Source organism: Pipistrellus kuhlii, unplaced genomic scaffold (assembly GCF_014108245.1).
Source record: "Pipistrellus kuhlii isolate mPipKuh1 unplaced genomic scaffold, mPipKuh1.p scaffold_m20_p_6, whole genome shotgun sequence".
Taxonomy (NCBI): domain Eukaryota; kingdom Metazoa; phylum Chordata; class Mammalia; order Chiroptera; family Vespertilionidae; genus Pipistrellus; species Pipistrellus kuhlii.
In genome coordinates this window covers 635,451-661,854 of record NW_023425562.1, presented here as the reverse complement: position 1 = coordinate 661,854, position 26,404 = coordinate 635,451, and the positions used below count along the sequence as shown (strand labels likewise).

Genomic DNA, 26,404 nt, shown 5'->3' with positions numbered 1-26,404 from the left:
TCCAGTGTTGCTTCCATTGCAGTCAAAATTCCCTCCACTGTTGAGGCTCCCAACTCATTTCTCGGAAAGCTGTTCCTTTAACATGTTGCCATTAGGATTTCCTCTTGATAAAAACCCTGAATTTCCCTTTGCTTAATTTAATCCCTCTTCACATATACCTCAGACCCATTTAATTCCTCTGCCTCCTTGTGCCGTTTGCACCTTTCGGTTACTTGTAGAGAGTTCTCAGCACTCCCTTTGGGCATAATCCTACCGCTGCAGTTCATGTTGGGCAAACTGTACATTTTGTATCTGTCTATGGTCCAAGGATGTGCTCTAGCTTTCCATGTGTACTTATGGTCCCTTCTAAAAGTGTGCTGTAGGGGCCCATGTGTAGTCTATGGTCCCTTCCAAGGGTGTGCTCTAGCTGCCCATCTGTGGTCTATGGTCCCTTCCAAGGATGTGCTCTAGCTGCCCATCTGTAGTCTATGGTCACTTCCAAGGGTGTTCTAACTGCCCAGGTGTACTCTATGGTCCCTTCTAAAAGTGTGCTCTAGCTGCCCAGGTGTACTCTATGGTCACTTCCAAGGATGTTCTAGCTGCCCATCTGTAGTCTATGGTCCCTTCCAAGGGTGTGCTCTAGCTGCCCATGTGTGCTCTATGGTCCCTTCCAAGGGTGTGCTCTAGCTGCCCATGTGTAGTCAATGGTCCCTTCCAAGGTTATACTCGAACTGCCCATGTGTAGTCTATAGTCCTTTCTAAGGGTGTGCTTTAGTTGCCATGTGTAGTCTATAATCCCTTCTAAGAGTGTGCTCTAGCTGCCCAGGTGTAGTCTATGGTTTCTTCTAAGGGAGCACTCTAGCTACCTAAGTGTACTCTATGGTCCCTTCTAAGGGTGTGCTCTCTCTGCCCAGTTGTAGTCTATTGTCTCTTCCAAGGCTGTGCTCTGGTGCCCATCTTGTGTCCGTCCGTGGTACACTCTTGTTGGAATAAAGGCTGTTCTCCCATGTTATTATCCAAACTGTCTTGTCAGTAGCAGCTACAAATGTGAAACACAGCAAGTGACTTCCTGAGAAAACAAAGAAAGTGAGCAGGAAGAAGTATTTACCTTTTTATATCATTATTCTTACCAATTGTTAGAGTTCCTCTTGTTATAAATAAATGTAAAATACAGTTGTCTTTATTCAATCTATAACCTACACTTATAAGGGGACTTCAGGGTTAGCCCCAAAAGGCAGATAGTCCAAAAGAATTTCTTAGTTTTTAAATGAAAAGGGTGTGTGTGTGTATAATTTTCTAGCAGCGTTTATCTAAAATGCTAAAAACTGAGAAAGCTACATTAAAAGCAGCTGGAAAGTTTATGAGCTTCACTCATCATAAAGGAAAGGAACCTCTTTCTGCATCTCTAAAGCCCGTCTCGTTAGGAGCATGGCCCAGGGCCTCCCGAGGAGAAGAGATGGAAAGGGTTTTGAAACCTGCAATGGCTCCTCCATCTACAAGCGCCTCGGACGCGCTGCGAAGTGCTCCCGGGAGGAGGGGGTCCGGGACACACCGCTGCTGGGTCAGGAGGGAGTCTCTTCCAGGAGCCCTTCCTGTTGGCTTCGGGCTCAGTGGAAGCAGACAGTCCCGCTGGGGACGGGTTTCTGACTGGGCAGCGGGGCCCCCCCCGGAGACGCGGTGGCAAGCGCAGTGCAGCCGGAGGCCAGGACAGAGCTCAGTCCCTCCGCCCTGTGTCGCCTGGAGAACGACGGCCGGTGGCCCGCGGAGGGTGGAGGTCACTGGGAGGTTGCGGACAGATGTGCTGTTGGAGCCCAGGCATCCATCCCCCCGCCCCCCCTTCCGGGGCTCCCCACAAAGCCTCCCTCGTGGACCTGACCATCGCCCACACCTCCAGACAGACAGCTGCTGGTGGGCTTGCCCCGATGATGCCGTAGATTGTGCTTCTGGTCCATTCCCGATGCATCTGCATCACAGTGGCTGCCCTTTCCATCGTGCTGGTTCCTGCCTCTGCACGTCTTTCTTCTTCGGGGTGACACCCCTCCATTTCCGAGGCCCGAGGTCGACACAGGAGAAGAAAGGGGGTGGGGAGTGACCCGGGGCAGGGTCTGTAGGCACGGAGCCCCATCGCCCGGCAGAACACGGGCCCCACGGAGGAGTCAGAGGGAAGTCCATCCTCACCAAGGGCTGCTGGGACCCATCCTGGTCTGTGTCTCCCCTGTCAGCTGTGAGAGCTCCCCGCTGTGAGGACGGAGGCGGAGCTGGACCCCACCCCTGGCTGCTCCTCACTCCCTCCCAGGGCCTTGGGGAAGGTGCCTGACCGGTACCTCAGTTCTCAGAGATAAAAACCCGTAAGGCAGCCACAACCACAGCTCCACCAGCATCTGCCAGGAAGACACTTCCTTGGTGTTAAAAGGTCTTAGGCTTTAGGTAAGTGAGAATTAGATTTTAAAAATCAAAGCATGGACACTGACCCTGCGCGTAACGTGACTTACTGCTATTTGATTACCAGGGAACATTTCTCAACCTGATTAACTTAATTTTGCCCTCCGGGGGCGGGGGGCGGTGTGTTTATTCAGCCGGTGGAGGGTTCCTGTCCGCAGTACCCATGGGCACTGTTCTTGCTCCGTTTCCTTTGCTTCCTTGACGTCGCTGCAGGGCAGAGCCTGGCAGGCCTGGTGGTTGGCTCTCCGGCGCCCGTATCTGCGGGGGAAGCAGAGAGAGGGACTCAGGTCCCAACGAGAGGCAGCGTGACCAGTTCGGGACGTCAGTGAAAGAAGGCAGTTCCTCTGGGTGACAAACACTGTGCTGGACAAGTTGATGACTAAATGCGTTGTTTGCTTTTCCTTTTTTTTTTTTTTTTAAATTTATTTCAGAGAGAGGAAGGGAGAGGGAAAGTGAGTTAGAAACACCCGTGATGATCACCATCAATAGGCGCCTCCTGGCACAGCCCCCATGCACCGCCCGGCCTGGTGCAGCCCGCCCGCCAGGCGGGAGGAATGTGATGCCCGGCCCTGGTGGAGAGAACTGTCTAGCCCAATGGTCGGCAAACTCATTAGTCGCCAGAGCCAAATACCAACAGTACAACGATTGACATTTCTTTTGAAATGGTATTTTGTGGAAGAGCCACACTCAAGGGGCCAAAGAGCCTCACGTGGCTCGAGAGCCGCAGTTTGCCGACCACGGAGCCAGGACACTGAGGAAGAAACGCCTGTGCCATTTGTCCTGGGAGGAGGCCCTGGGAGGAAGCAGTGTTGTCTTCCGCACATGCATCCAGGAAAACTCCGTCTCCGACAGGAAGTGCCCGGAAGGCCGGTGAGGAATTCTCTGGGGAGTGGTATGTTAGGACCCAGATTCCTTTATTAAAAAAAATAAGTAAATACTGGTAAATAAGAGGCAATGCAGCCCTCTGTGTTTTTCCATAAAGCATGAGGCCTATGTATAATATGTGCATAGTTTTTTATGAATCAAAACGTGAGTCATAAATAAAATGTTAATTTGTAGGCACATTCAACTGTGGAGCAGATGGAAAAAATAGGAATGTGCTAGGAAGCTAGGTATTTGCAGAAGCTAATGAAGTTAATTGGTCTCATTTGACTACCTTATTTCCCCCAAACCCCTGAAGACTGGGCTTTTTTTATTTCTTTAATTAAAAATGAGTTTGGTATGTGAATATTATAACCTTTCATTTTTTCCTAGTTTTCTATATAAATGTCTTATTTATAGAACTACCCCTGAGGAGTCCAGTATTAGGAAGAACATTAGTAAACGGGGAGCCATAAGCAGGGGGCTAGCGCTGCACGGAAACCATTAGCCACAGACGCCGGGACGTGTGCTTTTACACCTCATCATTCCTTCTCTGGCCTGTGTGCCGTTGATCACACAGAGAAAGGCCGTTTTCCTCTCGCCTGAAAACAGTACAAGTAAAAACACATAAGATAATGATTGTTTCACAGAATTTAATTTTTAAATAGCAGTGCCCGCGCACACTGTGATTGGTCAGATCACAGACACCCTCCCATCGACACATCAGCAGTGTGAAATCAGAGCACTCGCAGCCCTGAGCTAATCGATGCCATGTGTGAGGGTAATTTTTCCTCAGTTAACCGTTGCATCAGGAAAAGTTAAAAAGCAGAATACTTTGCTGTTCACCAAAGAGCGCTTTTTCAGGAGAGCTTCGTGTTTGGGCTGCCGCTTTGGAATACAGATAGAGTGAATATCGAATGTGCTCTTGCCCGCCGCAGAGGATTCTGGGAGGTGGTTTCCCTAATGTCATCAGGAGCATATTGCCTTTGAATGGATTGTCTCTGATTTCTGTGCGCGGATGATTGAGTTGGGTTCTGAGGATCTGGATCAGGTTACCGGGCGGGGTGGGAGCCCCGGAATACTGTCTTGCACAGGGACAGACACAGCGTTTATGAGGCCCTTGCTGCAGAGAGAGGAACACGAGACCATCTTTTTTAAGTTAAGAGCTCTTGGAACGGCGACTCTCCTAATGGCCGGTTTAGGGAGCGCGGGCCGGGCTGCGGGGCTGGCCTGCGTGTGCATCTGGAGCGCGTTAGCGTCTCGGTGAACAGGAGACGTCTGCAGCTGCACATGACGCGCAGGCCGGGCCGCTTGGCAAACAGGAATGGAAAGGCAGGGAGAAGCGCCAATTCCATCGGAGGCCACTGTTTCCCTCTGCCCGGGCATTGTTATTCCTCCCAGCAGGCGCGCCCCGGCCCTCCCCCATGTCCCCGAGCCAGGACCCGCTCAGGAAGCCCCATGGTGCTTGTCTGCCTCCTCCAGAAGGTCCAGGCAGAAGGAAAACACAAAACGACTTCAGTTTGATTGGTTGACGTGATAGTAACTATGTGGATACCTACAAGTCTGAAATGTGACATTTTGTGGAGTATATCTTCCTTTGAATGCCTGCGTAAGCTTCTCACTGAGAACCTTTACCATCCAGCCATTTTTAACCACACGGAGTACATGGCTTCAGCCTGAGACCCTTAGAGTCCAGGTGGCCAGACGGTGGCTGCTGGAATAGGCCTGGCAGTGGTCCTGTTTGAGGGACAAAGGCAAAGCCTGTGAAATTGTCTGATCCACACATGGACAGCCTCACTTCCTGGATGCAGGACATCGCAGGCAGCGATGCGATCAGGTCACAGATTAGAAGGTGACACGTTTGCAGCTTGTGTCTTAAGCATGGGGCGCTAACCACGCACTCATCTCCGAGGCAAGAGCTGAATCTTCCTGCATCTTCCCTGAAGGCAGAGGTGCATGCTCAGAGCCGGCTTTCCCATGGAGTAACAGAACCAGTTCCGGGATATTTAAAACAGCCGTTAAATGGGGGGAGAGCCCGAGCAAGGAACAATAGCTCAGTCCAGCTCTCCACAGTGGAATCGGCAAACCAATCTCCAGTGGCCATTTATACCTTTTATCCTCACATTACTTATATATCTGGCATCGGGCGACGGGTGATGGTTTAGGGCCACTTAGTTGCAGAAAACTAAATCATAAACTGTAGATTCTAGAACCAGACCTGCTCAGGAGGCACAAGTATTGATGGATTAGGTAAAAGAAGAGCAACTGAAAAATGATTGGAACGTGAAATTCCTTAACAGTCATTAGCAGAATTAAATGTATGTAGTTAATGTTAGAATATATTTTGTTTCAGAATATAATTACCAGTTCCTCCCCAAGTGTGATATTTCAATGTTAGCCAGAGTCTAATCTATATACAGAGTGGCCAGATTATTATGATCTCTGAATGCATAATAATATGGCCACTCAGTGTGTGTGTGTGTGTGTGTGTGTGTGTGTGTGTGTGTGTTAGAAGCCCAATGCATGAATTAGTGCACAGGTGGGGTCTGGCCAGCCTGGCCAGGGGGAGGGGACATGGGCAGTTGGCCAACCTGCCTGCTGGTCAAACTCCTGGTTGAGGGAACAATTTGCATATTAGCCTTTTATTATATAGGATGTACACTGAGTGGCCAGATTATTATGCGTTCAGAGATCATAGTAATCTGGCCACTCAGTGTATATAAAAGCTCAATGACCAAACAAAGGAACAACTGGTTGGCCAGCTATGATGTGCTCTGACAACCAGGAGCAGACAGTGCAGGAGCTGCCCCTGGTGGTCAGTGCACTCCCACAGTGGGAGCCACTCAGCCGATCAGGATGAGTGGCTGCTTCCACAGAGGGCCTATCCCCAAAGGCCACGCCCCCCATCACCACTGGCCTCTAGTTTTTCTGTAGTATCAAAGACAGCAGAGAGGAAAAGGAAAGAAATATAATGTCATAACCTTTATTCTTAGGACAGGAGAGAGGGCTGTCGACACAGAGAGGACAATGCTACAGCACAGGGGTTGGCAAACTTTTACTGTGAAAGTCAAGATAACAAATATGTCAGGTCCTGTGGGCCATATGGTTTGTCACAGGGATCAGGTCTACTGTATGGAGCAACTAATGTCAGTATGTAAATGAGAGAACGTGACTGCGTCCCAGAAAAACTTCATTTACACACACAGTGCAGCTAGCGTGCCAGCCCCTCCTACAACCCCTGCAGGACGGTTCAGCGCCGTGCCCCCAGCGCGAGGCGGGTGATGATGTTCGGCGTTGGCTTTTAGGAAGTGCATGCTTGAACGGTGTCCATAAGAGACAGAAGGAAAGCTGTGGACGAGGGCCAATGCCTCCAGGGTCTCGCATATTTACACTCGGTTATTAACGATAATCATCGGAGTTGGTGGGTGGGGGCGGCGGATGAAGGGTTTATACAAAGTTCTTCATCTAGATGACGCTAGGACAGTGCATGGGGTAAGAGGGTTGTTGTGAATATCGATTATATCTCCATAAAGAAAGGAACACTTCCCTCTAATTCATGAAAATCCAGATACTCAGAAAAGCGGAAATGTGGCCTTACCTTGCCCGGCATTCCAGAGGAGAGCGTTATGCGTTCAAGCTGCCGCTGGTGACTGGCAGCATCAGGGCGTCCTCACTGCGCAGGTTCCGGGGAGCGGCCGCGGGCACCGGTGCGGGCACCGGCCTGCCCCCGCCCGAGTCCCGCTCAGGAAGGCCCGTGGGCGCGTGCCCCTCCGTCACGGGGACACCCAGGAAGCTCCTTTTCGGGGCCACGCCTTTGTCCCGATCCAGAAGTTTCCAGCGTATTCCGCTGTGAGCGAGTGACTGACCTCGGCACCTCGCCAAAACCGCTGCTCACCCAACGACCAGCCTCCTTCCCTTCCCTGAGGGGGTCTGTGTGTGTGTGTGCGTGTGTGTGTGTGTGTATGAGGGTGTGTGTGTGTGTGTGTGTGTATGAGGGTGTGTGTGTGTGTGTGTGTGTGTATGAGGGGGTGTGTGTGTGTATGAGGGGGTGTGTGTATGAGGGTGTATGTGTGTGTGTGTGTGTGTGTATGAGGGTGTATGTGTGTATGAGGGGGTGTGGGTATGAGGGGGTGTGGGTATGAGAGTGAGTGTGTATGAGGGTGTGTGTGTGTATATGAGGGTGTGTGTGTGTATGAGGGGGTGTGGGTATGAGGGTGTGCATGTGTGTGTGTGTGTGTATGAGGGTGTGTGTGTGTGTATGAGGGTGTGTGTGTGTATGAGGGTGTGTGTGTATGAGGGTGTGTGTGTGTGTATGAGGGTGTGTGTGTGTGTATGAGGGTGTGTGTGTATGAGGGTGTGCATGTGTGTGTGTATGAGGGTGTGTGTGTGTATGAGGGTGTGTGTGTGTATGAGGGTGTGTGTGTGTGTATGAGGGGGTGTGTGTGTGTATGAGTGTGTGTGTGTGTATGAGGGTGTGTGTGTGTGTATGAGGGGGTGTGTGTGTATGAGGGGGTGTGGGTATGAGGGTGTGGGTATGAGGGTGTGTGTGTATGAGGGGGTGTGTGTGTATGAGGGGGTGTGTGTGTATGAGGGGTGAGTGAATGTGTATGAGGGGGTGTGTGTGTATGAGGGGTGAGTGAATGTGTATGAGGGGGTGTGGGTATGAGGGTGTGGGTATGAGAGTGAGTGTGTATGAGGGGGTGTGTGTGTATGAGGGGGTGTGGGTATGAGGGTGAGTGTGTGTGATTGTGGGTGTGCCGCACACTGAGGTGTGAGGGCCTCTCCCGGGAGGTGGCAGCAGGGTGATGCTGTGCGGGGTGCCCTGGAGGTGTCTCCGGGCCGGATGGGGGAGGCGGGCCGGCCGGGCTCCTGGGCGGCGAGGCTCCGTCGTGGAGGGCAGAGGGAGGCTGGCTCCGCTCCTGAGTCACTGGGAGCTGGCCTTGGAAGCAGTGAGTCTGGGCTGAGCGGCAGGTTCCTGTCACCGACCTGGGCTTAAAGGGCTGTCCGTCGTCTGACTGTGCACGTGTGTCCTCAGTTCTTTGGTCTTGAGAAAGCCAAGGAGGACAAATAGTCCTCAATTTCATGTTATCATGAAGCTCTCCGAACAGAAGAGGCTGAGCCACGTTAGCTAAGCCCGTGTCCGTCCTTAAATGTTTTCCCGGAAACACGTGCCACTGGCCGCCACGTGGCTGTGTGATCCAGTGACGGTGCGAATCAGTGGAATAACCACATTAATCAGTCCTGCCTTGGAGGAAAGTTATTCTTCAGCCTGATGATCTGAGTCATCGTCTGAGGAAGCGAGCTTGTCTTTGAGTTTGAAGAGTGATAACAGGACCATCTGAGAGGAGAAAGAGAGAGGAGGGGAGGGGAGGGGAGGGGAGGGGAGGGGAGAGAGAAGGGACGACATACGTTCCTGTTGTTCAGCTCCGGAGGCACCAAGCTCAGCACAGTCCCCTCCCAGCGGTGTCCTCCTCGCCCCGGGAGTGTCTGTGCCGGGCCCGTGGCAGGGGCGCCATGGGGTACACCCTTGGCCCTTGCCCAGGGGAACGAAGCTGGTGTCCTCTGAGGCTCAGGAGGCCGTAGGTGCCGTTAGCTGGGCTCCGTGTGGCAGCCTGTTACTGGCGGGCCCAGCCGAGGAGGGACGGGCAGGGACACACAGGCCCGTGGTCGGCCATGCGCTCAGAGCTGGCTGTTGGCCAGGCGTCTCCAGCTTCCCCCGATAGCGGGGCGCTCAGCCCCATGGGGAGGGGAGGCGGTCCCGTCCTGCAGAGCTTTCTGACCCGGGAGCAGCCTCCCGAGATCAGCCGGACTGGCGGGCGGCCGGACTCAGGCCTGAGGCGGCGGCAGGGCGTGTCCCCAGGCCCCTCCCGACGGGCAGGGGCCTCCTCGCTGAGGAAGAGGAAGGTCCGCTGAGGGCAGACGGAGCCACGATGAGGTGGGGGTGGGGAGTGTGTCCCGGGGGTCAGGCCCCTGTGAACTGGAACCTGACGGGGTCCGGCACCTCCTCAGCCCAGGGCCCTGCAGGGTCCGCACCACGTTTCAGTCCGTCCCTCCCACGGCCTGCATTCCCGTCTGCCATCCGTTCTCCGAGAACAGAGGGAGCGTTCCCCACCGCGGAGGGCCAGAGTGGAGCTAGACCGGTGGCCGGCAAACTCACCGGTCGGCAGAGCCAAATAGCCACAGCACAACGATTCACATTTCCTTGGAGAGCCACATTTTTTAAACTTAAACTTCTTCTAAGGCCACTTCTTCAACACAGACTCGCCCAGGCCGTGGCGTTTTGTGGAAGAGCCACACTCAAGGGGCCAAAGAGCCGCCTGTGGCTCCTGAGCACCATTTGCCGACCACGGAGTCAGACAACGAGCAAAATCAAGCAAAACAAACATGTCCATAGGTTGGTCTCCTCCTTCCGCCAGGTCCAGCCTCCGAGGAGGGAAGCTTTCCATCCTCGGCAGTTCAGTCACTGAGTCTCCCCCAGGAAGGATGAGTGTTGTGAATTGAACATGATTCGCAAGGAAAGAATCAAAGAATATGTTTCTTTATAAGAACTAAAGAAGGGGGCGGGGGGACGTGTGGCACCACAGGTCCCTGTGAAGGCTGGGAGTGACTGGTGTAGGTCAGGGCTGGTATTTGGGGTCAACAGCGAACTCTTTGAAGCTTGGATTTCTCCTCTTGAAGGGTAAACATTTTCCGGATCCCATTTTCATGGCGTCCTAAAACGTCCTCACGTGCGGCTGACCAGATGTGAGCGCCGGGGAACGGGGAAAACCCGGGGAAGGACCCGCCGGCGCGGGAGGGAACGGGGTGTGGACGGGCGGGGGACACAGACCGTTGAGTCCTCGCCGAGAACGGTCTGTGTCCCGCTTTCCAGTGGCGGTAATTCCTCCGCAGTGCTCCTTGAATAATAGGGAAAAGGCAATTCGAATCTCAGTGACAGATTGGACATAACGGGTTGCAACTATCAGGTCTAATTTTACCAGACTGAGAAATAAAATTGCCGAAACATAAACATCGATCAGTGATGCAGTAAATTAATTTGTACAGAAAAAGTCGTTTAACTGCAGTGCACATTAAACATAGAAAATTTCCAGAATTACTGCTCTCCGAGTGAGCGTGTACACTTGTTTACTTGTTCGGAGCGCCGTCCTGCTTTTTCTGCGGCGGCGTGGGTCCGGCAGAGGGAGAGGAGGTGGGGGCGGGGACACGGAGGCGGAGGCACGCCGGCGACCTGAGTGTTGAAAACCCCACGTGTTCCCCGTCTTTGCAAAATTCCAAATCGCTGTTTGGAATTTTGCTTTCTTATCTGTTGGAGGGATCACGCAAGATGTGCTCCCCTGTCCTCTCCTCATTCCAGGATAAAAGTGATTTTTTATTTTAAAAATATATATTTTATTGGTTTTTTACAGAGAGGAAGGAAGAGGGATAGAGAGCCAGAAACATTGATGAGAGAGAAACATCAATCAGCTGCCTCCTGCACACCCCCTACCTGGGATGTGCCCACAACCAACGTACATGCCCTTGACTGGAATCAAACCTGGGACCCTTCAGTCCACAGACCAACGCTCTATCCACTGAGCCACACCGGTCAGGGCATAAATGTGATTTTTTAAAAACATCCGGACGTGTGTCTGCGCGGGTCGGGGTGTGGGGTCATTGGGAGAGATTTGTGTTCGGTCCCCCGTGCGTTTGCGGCCACAGGCGTCCCGGGCATGAAGGACTCTCTGGATGGCGAGGGATCGGGCCCGGGTTCCTCTGTACTTACCCCTAAGGAAGCCGGTGGACATGCTCCCCGCTGCCTGCCCTGCGGGGTGAGCAGCGATGGCGAGCAGAGTGTCTGTGCGATGCCCCTCCGCCCGGCCCTGTGATACCATCGCGCCCGCCTGTGACCTTCAAGGACAGCGGTTCGATTCTCACGGCGTCTGCCACGTGGCAGCTGTGGTGTCTTTCCGGCCGGACAAGGCCATCGCTCTCCGGAGCGGGCAGCGTGGATGAGGACCGCTCCTCGGAGCTGCCACGCTAAGATAATGGACAGTTAGGGAACCGCGGCGGATCCGGTGGTCACAGAGTGAGGGGCGCCCGGCCCCGGCAGACTGTCCACTCCTCGGTGTCTGAGGCGGGCGCTGTGCAGGGGAGGGGGCGGGCGCAGGGGGGCTTCTGCGGGTCCGCGTGGTGCTGGCCTCCAGGTGGGCGTCAGGTGGGCCTGGGCCTCTCGTGGCTGCTGCTCCCTCTCTCAGCCCCGCCCGCCCATCCTCTGCTTCTGCTTTCCTCCGGCAGATGTGGGAGCGTCCTCCCTGTGACGGGGGAAACGATGGAGGACCATCCCCCACGCCGGCACTGATAAAGGGAGACGGTCGGTGTGAGCTGGGAGAGGGTGGCTGATGGTTTCTGGACGTAAATGCTCATTGGTCTCCAGAGCCCAGGAGGAGAGAGCGCCAGTGCGCTGCTGCTAAGTGGGCCCCCTCCGCAGAGAGATGTGAGCGATAAGATAAGCTGGGGAGGGGGAGGGGAGAGTGTGTTAACTGCTCCGGCTGCTAACCACCCCTGGCAGCCTGAGATAAGACACCTTGAGCCACTCAGGCCTGAAACAGGATGCAGACGCCGCCAATAAAGCCACGTGAGACGGAGCCCTTCCCGCCCTCCGCCCGGCTCTGACAGCTGCAGTGTAATGTGCGCGGCCACGGCCACGGCCACGGCCACGGCCACGGCCACGGGGGTGCAGAGCCCACGGCCACAGTGAAAGCTGCTCCCCTCCCGGAGGGCCTTGGATTCGAGGAGAAAGCCCCTTCAGGGGCTCTGGGCAGAGCAGAGGGAACCAGGGCTGAGCGGAGCCCCCTGAGACTTCATGTCAGTGACGTCAGCCTCAGGGTGCAAGGGGAGCCCCCGGAGCTTGCCAAAAACGGGTGTCTGGGCCCCCAGAAGTTCAGGCCCAGAGGCCTGGGTGGAGCCGGAGTCTGCTGTTGACGGGCTCCCCGGTCGGTCAGAGGGCGGGCAGGGGCGGCCTGGGCCTGGTTGTGCATCATGGTCCCTGCAGTGGCCGGAGGAGGGGAGCTGGGGGCGGGCTCCTGAGGGGAGGGGCTGGCCACAGGGCCCCTGGGATGGAGCCTTTCTGCAGCTTGTATTTGCCAGACCTGACCTGCCAGCCACCTCAGAGGGGGAGGGGAGGGAGCAGGGGCAGTGGAGGGGGAATAGGAGAGCAGAGGAAGGAGGCCTGTGTTAGGGAGAGCAGGAGGACTGTGTGTGTGTGTGTGTGTGTGTGTGAGTGTGTACGTGTGTGTGTATATATGTGTGTGAGTGTGTATGTGTGTATGTGTGTGTGTGAGTGTGCGTGTATGTGTGAGTGTGTGTATGTGTGAGTGGAGTGTGTGTGTGAGTGTATGTGTGAGTGTGAGAGTGTATGTGTGTGAGTGTGCGTGTATGTGTGAGTGTGTGTGTGTATGTGTCTGTGAGTGTGTGTGTGTGTGCGAGTATGTGTGTATGTGAGTGTGTGTATGTATGTCTGTGAATGTGTGTGTGTGTCTGTATGTGAGTGTGTGTGAGTGTGTGTGAATGTGTGTGTGTGTGTGAGTGTGTGTGTGTGTGTGTGTGTGTGTGTGTGTGAGTGTGTGTGTGTCCAGGACTCCATAGCCAGCAGCCAGAAGTGACACTGAATTAGGAACTAGGCTGCTGAGTGTTGTCAGCAGTGGCTTTGGGGTCATGGAACCGTCACGTGGTTGTCATGTGTGTAACTATGACAGTGGCATGAATCAGCGCTGCGGTGGGAAAAGCCAAAGCCATTGAGGGTGACGCTTGGGCAGCGTTTCGGGCGGGGGCGGGAGGGGGGGCTTGGGGGCCACCACCACGGAGGCAGGCTGCTCCACGGCGCCACGGTGCTGCATCCTGTGTGTGGCTTCGAGGGGTGACGGTCTTGGACGGAGGCGAAGGAGTGGGAGTGGGACAGAGCGGCACCCCAGGGGTCCGGGGCCTGACTCGGTCCCTGTTTCGGGGATATTTGGCAACACGCTCCTGTCAGTCTGTCTGACAAAAACACACAGAATTTAATAAAACGGTAATTCTGTGTCACGTGTTAATCAGTCAGCATTAGCCTCGTAATGACTGCCCCAGTGAAGCTTCATCAGGACGCGGCGGTGCCTTCACCTTGTTGAGGTGGCGCTGACAGGTGAGGAACAGCGCAGGCGTTTCAGAAACTCCCTCAGCACAGTCGTGTAGCCTCCAGGGGAGAGGAAGCCGGACCGAGAGGGAGCACAGAGGCAGAGGCGGGAGGAGGCACCGGGAGGACTCACCCCACCGACGGGCCTTGTTCTCCGGCGGCCTCTGCCGGCATCCGGCCGTGGAGACCGTGTGCACCGGCTGCCGACGGCGACGGGCTGGCAGGGAGGCCCTGCCTGGTTTCAGGGACGCAGAGCTGCCTTCCCGCCGGTACGCTGTGCCAGACACGCCTCCGGTGGAGCACAGCACCCGCACGCCCCCGGGATTCCCGGGCCCAGCGCCCTTTCCGGTGACGGTCTTACTCTGGGAGCGATGACATCTCAGCCACGGCGGGAGCGCGGGCTGCCCCGGGGCCTCCTGCAGGTGCCTGAGGCCTCGGGGTCGCCCAGCACCCGCGGATGGCCCTTCCCCAGGCACGGGGCACGGGGACTCGGCGGCAGGCGCCGGGCGGGGGCCGGCATCATGGCCGTGCGCCTGTGCGTTCCCCTGCCCGCGCCCTGTGGGTCCACACGGCGCCTGGAAATGAAGAGATGCGAGCACGGAGCGCCCTGTGCCACGCGGACACGGAAGGAACGCCCACGGCTCCCGCAGCTCCGTCTGGGAGCGCGCGTGTTTATCACTTACGCACGGTGACCACAGGGGTGCTAATGGGCCATTAATTACATTTTAGCCTTTCAACACGTCGTATTCTCCGGCGGCGCGGCTGCCGTGAGGTCTGCGCGGTGCGGCTGGCGAGCGGCCGGCCGGGGAGGTGGCGGGCGAGCCGGGGCACCGCCTCTCGGGGCGGAGGCCCTGGTGCCCCTCACCGCCACTGTGCCGAACAGCGGGAGTGGCTCTCCCGTGGCCAGCCGCCGGAGCAGTCTCTCGCTGGCGTGGGATGGCACCGCCCGGCGTGGGCACGGGTTGTGGCGGTTCTTTGGAAACCACGTCCGCAGGGGAAGGGACTGTCTGCGCGTCCTCGTTTCCCAGTGGAACCATTTTCCAGGCCAGTTTTCCTGCTGGGAGAGGCCCTCCCCCCCACTCCCCGGGGAGGGTCAGTGAGAAAGGACTCCGGGGGGACAGGCTGGTGCTGGGAAGTCTGCAGCGAGTTTGTCACCAAGTGTGCTTTCGTTGACGCTCAGTGGGTGCACCGCACACCTCCGTGCTGAGGGTTTTGAAGCAAAAGAGAATCTGCAAACCCCACGGGAGTTCTGAGCGCGTCGGAGCGAGGGGTGGGCCGGCCGGAGGGAAGGCGCCACAGCGCGTGGATGCGGGCCGTTCCCTCGCGCGTTTTATTTCGCTAATGAACTCGTCAGCGTGCACCGGCCTGCACGCTGCTGGGGAATCGGCCGCTGGACGCTGGCGGTCCAGGTGACTGTAAGGCAGTGGCCGGCAAACTCATTAGTCAGCAGAGCCAAATATCAGCACAACGGTGGAAATCTCTTTTGAGAGCCACATTTTTTAAACTTAAACGTCTTCTAACGCCACTTCTTCAACATAGACTCGCCCAGACCGTGGCGTTCTGTGGAAGAGCCACACTCCAGGGGCCAAAGAGCTGCCTGTGGCTTTGCCGACCATTCCTATAAAGCATTCGGCAACATTTTGGGGGCATTTTTGTGTGTTTATGTTTAAACAAAAGTGTCCCTTTTGTCCTTTACAATGATTAGAATCTCAGTATGGGTAAAGCAACAACCACACTGCAGTCGGTTGCTGCTCTCCGTGCTGCTGGCACGTGTCCGTCGTAACCGGACAGAGGAGCTGCGGTTGGCTGAAGCCAAGCGCCTGCGGCCCTCTCTGCAGACGGAGCAGTCGGAGTGACGGCCCGGCTCTCCTCCCGCAGCCGCTGGGGACGGCCGTCCGGCACACACGTCCGGCTCGGTCCCCCTCGCGGGAGGCAGACGGGCTTGCTACCGGCGCGGCAGCGGAGGCTGAACAACAGGGATCGCTGGAGCTCAGGCCGCTGTCAGACCCACACAGGAGGGCGTGGCGCGGGGTGCGTGTCGCCGGGTAAAGGGACGGACGGGATGAGCGAGCGGCGAGGAGCCGCGCCCCGGCCTTTGGGGTGAGAATCCTTCGCAGACACAGGTCGCAGCGCCCCTGGGAGGTCCGGGCTCACAGCCGCAGGAGGACGCGGCCCTGGGCGTTCACCCCGAGGTGCCTCCTTGTGACGGGAAGACGAGGGTGCAGACGCCGCCGGGCGCCCCGGCTGTGCTCCTCGTTCGTGGGCCATCGAGGAGCCAGAGGACGGGCTCAGCCGGGCCGCCCCCTCGGCTGGAGCCCACGCCCCCGGGGCCTCGGAGCACAATGTCTCCGTTTCCCGGCCGGAGCTGGCCTGTTCCTCACCAGGAGGCTCCGGGCAGCTCTTTCCTCTGGCCGGAGGGCGGGGTCGAGGGGAACTGGCGGAGAATGCGCTGTTTTCTGTTTGATTTGGCCGCCGGAGATGGAATTCACTGAGCTCCGTCTGTTCAAAGGAGCTGCAGGCAGCCGCAGGCCAAGCGCCTGTGCTCCCTCTGCACACGGGCCTGTCTGGAGCGGGAGGCGGCCTCGGCCAGGAAGGGGGCAGGGCGGCGTGACACCTTCTGCCGGCCACGCTGAGGATCCTCGGGGAATGGGAGGCGCTTTTTCCTGAGGGAGTGCTGGAGGGGAAACCAAGCAGAGCGAGCAGCCCAGAGCTCGGGTGTCTGGAATTCGCCTTAAGACTTTGTAGGAAAACGTGCCCTCCCCTCCGGTCCCCCAGCTGCCGTCCTTCCCCGCTGCCACCCTGTTTTCTGTACCGTTTAGAGTTTTCAAACAGAAACCAGCCTCTCATGATACCTTTGTTTCCCCTGATCCCACACGTCACTTCTGCTCAGTCTCCGCTGTGCCCAGCCGAAGCCCTAGGAGTTCTGCCGGCAGATTCTGTGTATTTCGGTTGCAGAGACACATCCTCTGTGACGATCACTCCTTTTTCCCCGTCAGACCACCTCCCGGGGCCGAGAGAGAGAGAGAGCGGGAGGTGCCCAGCTCCCTTAGACCCCGTCTGAGCCCACGTGGTTCCTCCTTCGGTCCCCCGACACGCCGGAGGGGCAGCCACGTGACGGGCTCCCGGCCGGCCCGCGGCCGGCAGCCGGGTGGAAGCGCGGCCGGGACCGCAGGCCGCTGGGAAGGGGCGGCTGCTCTCCAGCCCTCCGTGCGTCCGTGTCATAACACATCGCGCCAGACACAACCTGCAACTCCATGATAGATTCGCGCGCCACACTCCAGGCTGGGAGTTACTTCCTACCGTCTAGGGCATGACACACTCTGAGTCACCGTCTCCGCCCGCCGTAAACATGAGCCGTGTTTGGAAATACCTTAAAGGAAAACAGCGAGATGAACGCCTGCAGGATCCGTGTGAAATGTGGTAGATTTTTACCTAGAGTGCTGAGCAGATTCAGTAAACAGTAAATTTTTAATTCTTTTTTTTTTTTTTTAATTAAGGGACAAGCTCCAACTGTGGTCAGTTGTAGGGCTGCCGGCATTTGGTGACTTGGGGTTTTTAAAGGGAAAGCTAACGTCCGAGTTGACGTTTGTTTATTTTTTTTAGAAGTTTTGAACCTCGTATTTCTGTCCGTTGGGGGATATGTCGCATTCATGTTCACCTCACGGGTTCTTTATGATTTTCGTGTGTGAGTCCCGCCCACGTGAGGGACCCTCCCCCGGGGGGTGGAGGGGGTTCGGCTCACAGTGAGGCTGCGACGGGCCGGGCCGGGCTGGCCGGGCAGAGGTCCAGGGACGGAGCCGGGCTGCTTCCTCGCGCGATGGCGAGGCTGCCATCTGGCAGAGATAGCGAGGCCGTGTTGTCACCGGGTCCTCGGCCGGAAAGGAATGATCCTCGTCTGTTTCCTGTGGATAAGCCGGGGCGGACGCACGCGTGAAACCCCGCTGCCGTACAGAACGCCGACGGGCCTTCTCCCCGGCCGCCGGCGTGCATTCTGGCCGGTGACGCTGCTCGCCTGGCCCCTGTCCCGGGGCAGCGTCTGAACGCCCAGCTCAGGGGCCCCTTCTAGTGGGCAGGACCAGCGTGCCCGCCTCCTGCTCCGATGGGACCTCCCTGTCCCGCAGCCGCTGCCCGGCAGCCGCAGGGCCTGACTGCGCCGGCTCAGGAAATCCCACTCTTTCAGGGAACGGGATGCTTTTCTGGTTTCCTGGGGTCTGGGATGGTGATTGTTTGGAAAAGCAAAGCAGTGGAGGTTTCACAGCCTGCGTGCGGAGGGCGTGCTTCCGCGTGGGTGTGGAGGAGGAAGGAGAAGGGAGGGAGCGTGCTGGGGAAGGACGGGGCGCGCGCGCACACACACACACACACACACACACACACACACACGCCCGTAGGAGGCACAGCGACGGCTCCTCTCCGGGTAACTGGCTCGGCCCCCTCTGCCTCTCAGCCTTGTTTGTCTCCTCCCAGCGGCTCGTAAATCCGTCGGCATTTACCATCACCATTTATCACTTTTCCTGTTTCCCGTTTTCACAAGTCGCTTTGTCCCTGCTCACCGCGGGCGCGGGGCCTGTTTGGCTAAGGAAGGGCCGCGCCCGGCTGCCCGGAGGAAGACGTGGCGGGCCACCTCTGAACTCTGCAAACAAAGCCGCGCTCGGCCCGGCAAGCTCATTTCTCCTGATGCCGGCTGATCCGGCTCCGGGCGGCACCCTCCGCCCGCCGCGGGCCGGCCTCGGTGATTGCGGACGCCCTGGCCGTCCTTTATTACCCACGCCGTAATCATTATTGTGTTTTCCATCTTCTTTCCTGTGCTTACTTTTTAATATTTTCCCGAGGAAAGCAATAAGGTCTGCCTCGGGAAGGGCCCCATAAAAGATTCTGGTCCTCAGAATCTCCTCTTGATATAAAAACAAGCAGAATGCAGAGGGACTTTTTTTTATTATTAAGTATCAGACATCTGGGTTGAGGGCATTAATTTGAAGTCGTTCCCGTAATATTTCCTCCTCGTCTGCTTCCTTGGATGCTCACCTGATATGCAAGTCACGTTCGAGAGAATGCAGGAGAAACATTAAATATATTAAAATCTGCGTTTTAATAAAATTGTCAATGCGTAATATATGCCTCACTTCTCAGGAAGGGTGATCAGAGGTAATGAAATGGTAATTTGGACGTAGAACTATTTAATATCTTTTTATATTTTAGACCCAGGAAAGAGGAAATGAGTAAAAGCTCCCAGCTCGGAACGGAGTGGGTTCCGCCCAGGTGTCCTCCCCGTTTCTTCCGAGGGGTTCTGGGTGGTTCTGAGTGGTCCAACTGTATGGACACGTGGAAAGGGCCAGTAACCCCAGCCGGTGTAGCTCAGTGGCTAGCGTCAGCCCGCAGATGGAAGGTCCCTGTTTGATTCCTGTCAAGGGCACAGACCTCAGTTGCAGGCTCCTCCCTGGCCTGGGCCCTGGTCAGGACACGTGCAGGAAGCAACCCATCGACGTGTCTCTCTCCCATCGATGTTTCTCTCCCTCTCTCCCCCGCTCTCTCTGAAATCTGTGGGAACGTGTGCTCGGGTAGAGGTTGTGAAGAGACAAAAGGAGAGACATGCAGGGCCCCCCCGCCCGTCCCCGAACCCCCCCCCCACGTGTGACACGCATGCCCGCTTGTCGTTGCAGATGGCGTGGACGTGGAAGATGACCCCACCTGCTCCTGGCCGGCCTCCTCGCCCTCCAGCAAGGACCAGACCTCCCCGAGCCACGGCGAGGGCTGCGACTTCGGCGAGGAGGAGGGCGGCCCCGGCCTGCCGTACCCCTGCCAGTTCTGCGACAAGTCCTTCAGCCGCCTCAGCTACCTGAAGCACCACGAGCAGAGCCACAGCGACAAGCTGCCCTTCAAGTGCACCTACTGCAGCCGCCTCTTCAAGCACAAGCGCAGCCGCGACCGCCACATCAAGCTGCACACCGGCGACAAGAAGTACCACTGCAGCGAGTGCGACGCCGCCTTCTCCCGCAGCGACCACCTCAAGATCCACCTCAAGACGCACAGCTCCAGCAAGCCCTACAAGTGCGCCATCTGCCGCCGCGGCTTCCTGTCCTCCAGCTCGCTGCACGGGCACATGCAGGTCCACGAGCGCGGCAAGGAGGGCGGCCCGCCCGGCGCCCGGCTGGACGACTGGAAGCTGAAGGACACGCAGAAGTGCAGCCAGTGCGAGGAGGGCTTCGACTTCCCCGAGGACCTGCAGAAGCACATCGCCGAGTGCCACCCCGAGTGCTCGCCCAGCGAGGACCGCGCCGCCCTGCAGTGCGGCTACTGCCACGAGCTGTTCCTGGAGGAGGCCTCGCTGCTGGGCCACGTGGAGCAGGCGCACGGCGGCGAGAAGAAGAACGCCTGCAGCCTGTGCTCCGAGAGCTTCCTCACCGTGGAGGAGCTGTACAGCCACGCGGACAGCCACCAGCAGCCCGAGTCCTGCAACCACAGCGACAGCCCGTCCCTCGTCACCGTGGGCTACACCTCCGTGTCCAGCACCACGCCCGACTCCAACCTGTCGGTGGACAGCTCCACCATGGTGGAGGCCGCCCCGCCCCTGCCCAAGAGCCGCGGGCGGAAGCGGGCCGCCCCGCAGCCCGCCGACGTGGCCGGGGCCTCGGGCAAGCAGGCCAAGGTGACCTACAGCTGCATCTACTGCAGCAAGCAGCTCTTCTCCAGCCTGGCCGTGCTGCAGATCCACCTGAAGACCATGCACCTGGACAAGCCGGAGCAGGCGCACATCTGCCAGTACTGCCTGGAGGTGCTGCCCTCGCTCTACAACCTCAACGAGCACCTGAAGCAGGTGCACGAGGCCCCGGACGCCGGCCTGCTGGTGCCGGCCATGCCCGCCGTGGTCTACCAGTGCAACTTCTGCTCCGAGGTCGTCAACGACCTCAACACGCTGCAGGAGCACATCCGCTGCTCGCACGGCTTCGCCAACCCCGTGGCCAAGGACAGCAACGCCTTCTTCTGCCCCCACTGCTACATGGGCTTCCTCACGGACTCCTCCCTGGAGGAGCACATCCGGCAGGCGCACTGCGACCTCGGCGGCTCCCGCTTCGGCTCCCCCGTGCTCGGCACGCCCAAGGACCCCGTCGTCGAGGTCTACTCCTGCTCCTACTGCACCAACTCGCCCATCTTCAACAGCGTCCTCAAGCTCAACAAGCACATCAAGGAGAACCACAAGAACATCCCCCTGGCCCTGAACTACATCCACAACGGGAAGAAGTCCCGGGCCCTGAGCCCGCTGTCCCCCGTGGCCCTCGAGCAGACCTCCCTGAAGATGATGCAGGCGGTGGGGGGCGCGCCCGCGCGGCCGGGGGCGGCCGCGGCCGGCGAGTACGTGTGCAACCAGTGCGGCGCCAAGTACACGTCGCTGGACGGCTTCCAGACGCACCTGAAGACGCACCTGGACACGGTGCTGCCCAAGCTGACCTGCCCGCAGTGCAACAAGGAGTTCCCCAACCAGGAGTCGCTGCTGAAGCACGTGACCATCCACTTCATGATCACCTCCACCTACTACATCTGCGAGAGCTGCGACAAGCAGTTCACGTCGGTGGACGACCTGCAGAAGCACCTGCTGGACATGCACACCTTCGTCTTCTTCCGCTGCACGCTGTGCCAGGAGGTCTTCGACTCCAAGGTGTCCATCCAGCTGCACCTGGCCGTGAAGCACAGCAACGAGAAGAAGGTGTATCGCTGCACCTCCTGCAACTGGGACTTCCGCAGCGAGGCCGACCTGCAGCTGCACGTGCGCCACAACCACCTGGAGAACCAGGGCAAGGCGCACAAGTGCATCTTCTGCGGCGAGGCCTTCGGCACCGAGGTGGAGCTGCAGTGCCACATCACCACGCACAGCAAGAAGTACAACTGCCGCTTCTGCAGCAAGGCCTTCCACGCCATCATCCTGCTGGAGAAGCACCTGCGCGAGAAGCACTGCGTCTTCGAGGCCAAGACGCCCAACGGCGGCGCCAACGGGGCGGCCGAGCAGGCGCAGAAGGAGGAGGCGGAGCTGCAGACGCTGCTCACCAACAACCAGGAGTCCCACAACAGCCACGACGGCAGCGAGGACGACGTGGACGCCTCGGAGCCCATGTACGGCTGCGACATCTGCGGCGCGGCCTACACCATGGAGACGCTGCTGCAGAACCACCAGCTGCGCGACCACAACATCCGGCCGGGCGAGAGCGCCATCGTCAAGAAGAAGGCGGAGCTCATCAAGGGCAACTACAAGTGCAACGTGTGCGCGCGCACCTTCTTCTCGGAGAGCGGCCTGCGCGAGCACATGCAGACGCACCTGGGCCCCGTCAAGCACTACATGTGCCCCATCTGCGGCGAGCGCTTCCCCTCGCTGCTCACGCTCACCGAGCACAAGGTCACGCACAGCAAGAGCCTGGACACGGGCAACTGCCGCATCTGCAAGCTGCCGCTGCAGAGCGAGGAGGAGTTCCTGGAGCACTGCCAGATGCACCCCGACCTGCGCAACTCGCTCACCGGCTTCCGCTGCGTGGTCTGCATGCAGACCGTCACCTCCACGCTCGAGCTCAAGATCCACGGCACCTTCCACATGCAGAAGACCGGCAGCGGGGCGGCCGTCCAGGCCGCCGGGCGCGGCCCGCACGGCCCCAAACTGTACAAGTGCGCCTCCTGCCTCAAGGAGTTCCGCTCCAAGCAGGACCTGGTGAAGCTGGACATCAACGGGCTGCCCTACGGGCTGTGCGCCGGCTGCGTGAGCCTCAGCAAGAGCGGCAGCCCGGGCCTCTCCGCCCCGCCCGGCGCCGCCAGGCCCGGCCTGGGCCCCGGCGAAGGCCTGGGCGGCCTCGAGGGGAAGGGCAAGGCCGGCGGCCCCAAGACGCGCTGCTCCAGCTGCAACGTCAAGTTCGAGTCGGAGGGGGAGCTGCAGAGCCACGTGCAGGCCGTGCACCGGGAGCTGCTGCCGGACGGGGCTGGGGGCGCTTCGCTGAAGACCCCGCAGGTCTCGCCCATGCCCCGCATCAGCCCCTCCCAGGCGGACGAGGTAACCCCTTCTCTCGCTTGCTGTTTCAACCCCCTTCCCAGGCCGGCCCCGCTGTGCCTTCGTGGCCAGCAGAGGCTGAGCCAAAAGGCGGGGTTTTCTGTTGGTGGTTTTCCTGACGGCCACTGGCTAGCAACTACTTGGTCCTTGAGATGCAGCCTTCTGGCTGGAGTGGGCAGCAGAGGCCTGCTTCCTGTCTTCCCCGAGACCGTCTTCCCAGGGCTGAGGGGCATCGCTCTGCCAGCTCCCCACCCACTCCACCCAGCCCCCCGGGACCTGGCGTCTCCATGGCTCCCCTGTCCTCCCTGCCTCCCCCGCTATCGGGTCCCTGTCGGGACTCGGGACTGAGTGTGTGGTGGGGAGATGATGGTGTGCGAGTGATGAGCTGGGGTTGGTGGAGAAGACAGACAGACAGACAGACAGAGATACGCGGGTGACACGTGGGGGGTGGCTTCTCCATGCCCCATGGTCAGCACTGTCAGCGCTCACTGCTTTTGTCTCTTCTGCGTAAGAAGGAAGGCAGTTACCTTAAAACCCCCCTTATGGATCAAGCACATGGGCCAGCCGTCTTAAAGGCACAGCTCCCGCCTCTCCCTCTCCGTCTGGGGCTGGGCTTCCGAATGGACAGGTAGTTTCTCAGGTTAACAGTCCTCCCTGCTCGGGCTGCAGGGAAGGAGTATGTTCGTGGCCAGGGAGCGCGTTAGGTGGCAGGGCCCCGGGGCGGGCTCGCTTCCCGTCTCTCTGTGCTGGGCCACCCGGCTCCCGGGAGCTCCGCCCAGTCCCCACGGTCTCTGTGGGAGATGCATCCCCAGTGACACCCCAGGGAGACCCTCTTCCTTCAGAGAGGGGTCCCTGCTTGTCTCTGCAAGCACACCTCCAGAGGCCCACACCTCCCTGCAGAGAGCACAGTCACCTGGAGGGGGCGCTGAGGAGACCGCCGGCCCCTCCTGACAGCCCCTGTAGGGCAAGCACCGCCCAAACCTCCCAGCTGCTTTGCTTCCTCTCAAGTCAATCAATCTGCAGCTCTTCCTCCTTTAAGTAACCGAGTTCCCGTCACCCTGATGGGATGGCCGGCAAAGCGTAGTGTTAGTGGTTTGAGGCTCCTGTCGGGTCCAACAGCGACTTTTGAAATAAATGTTGGCATTTACAATCATGAGCTATTTTCCCCCCAAAATGTATTGCATACATGTTTAACCCCATGGACATGCTAAAGCGGGGTGGGGACCTTCCTGCCAGGGCCCTGGGACATGGAGACCACCGTTCAGGCCGGCTGCAGGGCACACGTTTAACTCGCTCCCATGGTCCTCGGCGGCGCCAGACCAAAGCTGCCTCAGCCTCACTCGGCGCCCGGGCCGTGGTCCCCGCCCCGAGTTCACGGCACAGGGACACGTGTGAGCCTGTTGGTTCATCTGTGCCACAGACTTACCAGCTGCGAACATTTTGTCCCATTTCCCTCTCCCTTCATAATTTTTTTATTAATTCGAGCCACATGTGAGTAAATTGCAGCTATCATGGTCTCGCCTCAGGATAAAGGCGTTTTCCTATTTAACCGTAACATCGTTCCTGGAGGCAGTTAACAGAATCAGCTAAAGGAATTAAATAAGCCCATACTACCATCCCGGAGAAGCTCACATTCAAATCTCCCCAATTATCCCCCAAATGTTTTATTTTTGAAATGCTTTTGAACGAGAAATCCTTAAAAAACATTTATGCAGAGGATGACTCTTCACTTAAAAAATGTTTCTATGCTGATCGTGTAGAGGAGTTTTTATTCTCATGTTTAATTTAAGTCGTGCATGAAGTTGAATTAATGTGGATCTGTGTGTGTGTGTGTGTGTGTGTGTGTATGCATGAGAGAGAGGGAGGGAGATTGGGAATGTTAGGCACGTGTGCGTTTAACATGAAGCGTAACAGAGATCTTGTTTCTAGTCAATTGTTTGTGAAAAGGCACGTGCCTGGTTTACGTTTTCTGATATTTCCAAATCGCTCCATATACAGTGCCATGTGAGGTGGAACGTTTTAAACAGCGAGGCGGACATACGTATGGCCTTTAGCTCATTCCTTTGGTGGAGCTGAGAGCAGAACTCACCTTTAAGAGATGGGTGGTGTCTCTAATCGCACCTCCGTCTCCATGGTGATCACAAAGCTCACCTACATCCTGCACTTGCACAGGACAAGATGTAAATCGGTTCCGAGGGGTTTTAGTTTTAGTTCTTACGTTAGAGTTTGTAAAGTACTAGCTGCGGAGGGCTAACCTTCACTCGTCATGCAGAGGGTTGCCTTCAGCCTGACGCATGAGTGCCTGTAGCAGGGCCTTCACCCCCAATGTCAGGGCTTGGCGGAACCCGGTTCCTCTGTCCCCCCAAATTCACCGATGGCATCGCGGCCACCCCTCTCTCTGTGAGGCTCTTTGGCGTGGCGTGCCATGTGTGCTCTTTCCCCTGCACCAGGGGTCGGCAGACTGTGGCTCTCGAGCCACTTGCGGTTTGCGAGCCATGGTTCGCAGCTCTGTTGACGAATGAGTTTGCCGACCACTGGGGTAGGAGCTTGATCACAAGGAACAACAACCGCCTGCGATTATTGGAATCGAGGGTCTAACTCAGTGGTCGGCAAACCCATTAGTCAACAGAGCGGCAAACAGAGGTTCGAGAGCCACGTGTGGCTTCTGAGCCGCAGTCCGCCGACCCCTGCCCACACTCTCCGAGTTAACAATGGGCCGCAGGGCATAGCAGACGGCGCAGGATGTCATTCAAACACACGTGAAGTCTCACGGAAAGAAGCCTGAAGACCACTGTGTTGGCGAGGGAGACGTGTCCTGCCATTAACCGGTCACCTCCTCGGTCAGCCACGGCCAGTGGCAAGCGTGTGGCTCCTCGCTGAGGAGCAGGTGCCGTCCCCGGAGCAGGAGGGGACGTGGCTGCCTTAAGCCTTTGCCCAGAGGCGGGCTCTCGCTCAGGTTCTCGCTCAGGTCCAGGTCCTCGCTCATGGACAGCTGGCGTTCCGTCTGCATCTCGCTGTCGGGGGCAGTGGACACAGATCCAGCTTGTGAGCCTCTCCTGAGCCCTTTTCCCGACGCCCCTCGTCTCAGTGAAGCAGCCACTTGTACCCGCTCCTCAAGCGAAACACCTGGCAGCACTCCTGACCCCCTCACCCCCACTTCACTCCCCTCATCCGATCCGTCTGTGAGAGCCATGACCCGCCTCCCGCCTCTCCCTCACCTCCACCTGCGGAGCCGTCCCCGTGGCCGGGCTGCGGCCTCCGGGCTGGCTGTGCCGTGGCCTCTTCCCGGTCCCTCCTCACCCGCCCCTCCAGCCCCTCCCGTGTGTGCGGTGCCGAGCTGCGTCCCTCACCTGAGGTTCTTCAGTGGCTTCCCGTTACCCTGGAAACCCCAGCCTCCAGGTTTACGTGGCCACACGTGTGGCAGCGGCTGGCTGCTTCCCCTTGTCCCGAGTGTCTGTCCTGTGCGCTGTGCCTGGCCCCCCCAGCCTCCTGGCCCCCCAGCCTCCTCCTCCTGGCCTCCCAGCCCCCAGCTTCCCAGCCTCCCGGTCCCCCAACCCTGCAGCCTCAGCCTCCAAGCCAGGGCCTCCCGCACCCCCAGCCTCCTCAGCCTCCACCCCCACCCAGCCTCCTGGCTTCCCAGCCTCCTGGCCTCCCAGCTCCCAGCTTCCAGGCCTCCCCAGCCTCCCCCAACTCAGCCTCCCGGCCCCCCAGGCCCGCAGCCTCGGCCTCCTGCCCGGAGATGCTTCCAGCCTCCACACCACTGCTCCCCCACCTCCTGCTCTTCCGGGCCAGCCGCTCAGGACCGCTGCCTCTCTCACCTGTCAGAGGGGCTCCCTGAGCATTTCATCTCAGTTAGTCTCTGCTTAGGGTTTGGTTTCGGTCCTCACCTGAGGATATGCTTTCATTGGTCTTAGAGAGAGGAAGGGATAATCAAACCCGCAACCTCCCGGTGT

At 58.1% G+C, this 26,404-nt stretch overlaps 1 protein-coding gene across 6 annotated transcripts in view; it reads left to right on the top strand.

Annotated features, from left to right (window-relative positions):
* The window catches only part of ZNF521 (zinc finger protein 521), a 227,785-nt gene that overhangs the window by 73,745 nt on the left and 127,636 nt on the right, over positions 1-26,404 (top strand). For all 6 annotated transcript variants that reach the window (XM_045574318.1, XM_045574317.1, XM_036418786.2 and 3 more), the window contains one exon: positions 19,087-22,454. In XM_045574318.1, coding sequence (XP_045430274.1) covers positions 19,087-22,454 — 3,368 coding nt within the window. The remainder of the gene's footprint in view (positions 1-19,086; positions 22,455-26,404) is intronic.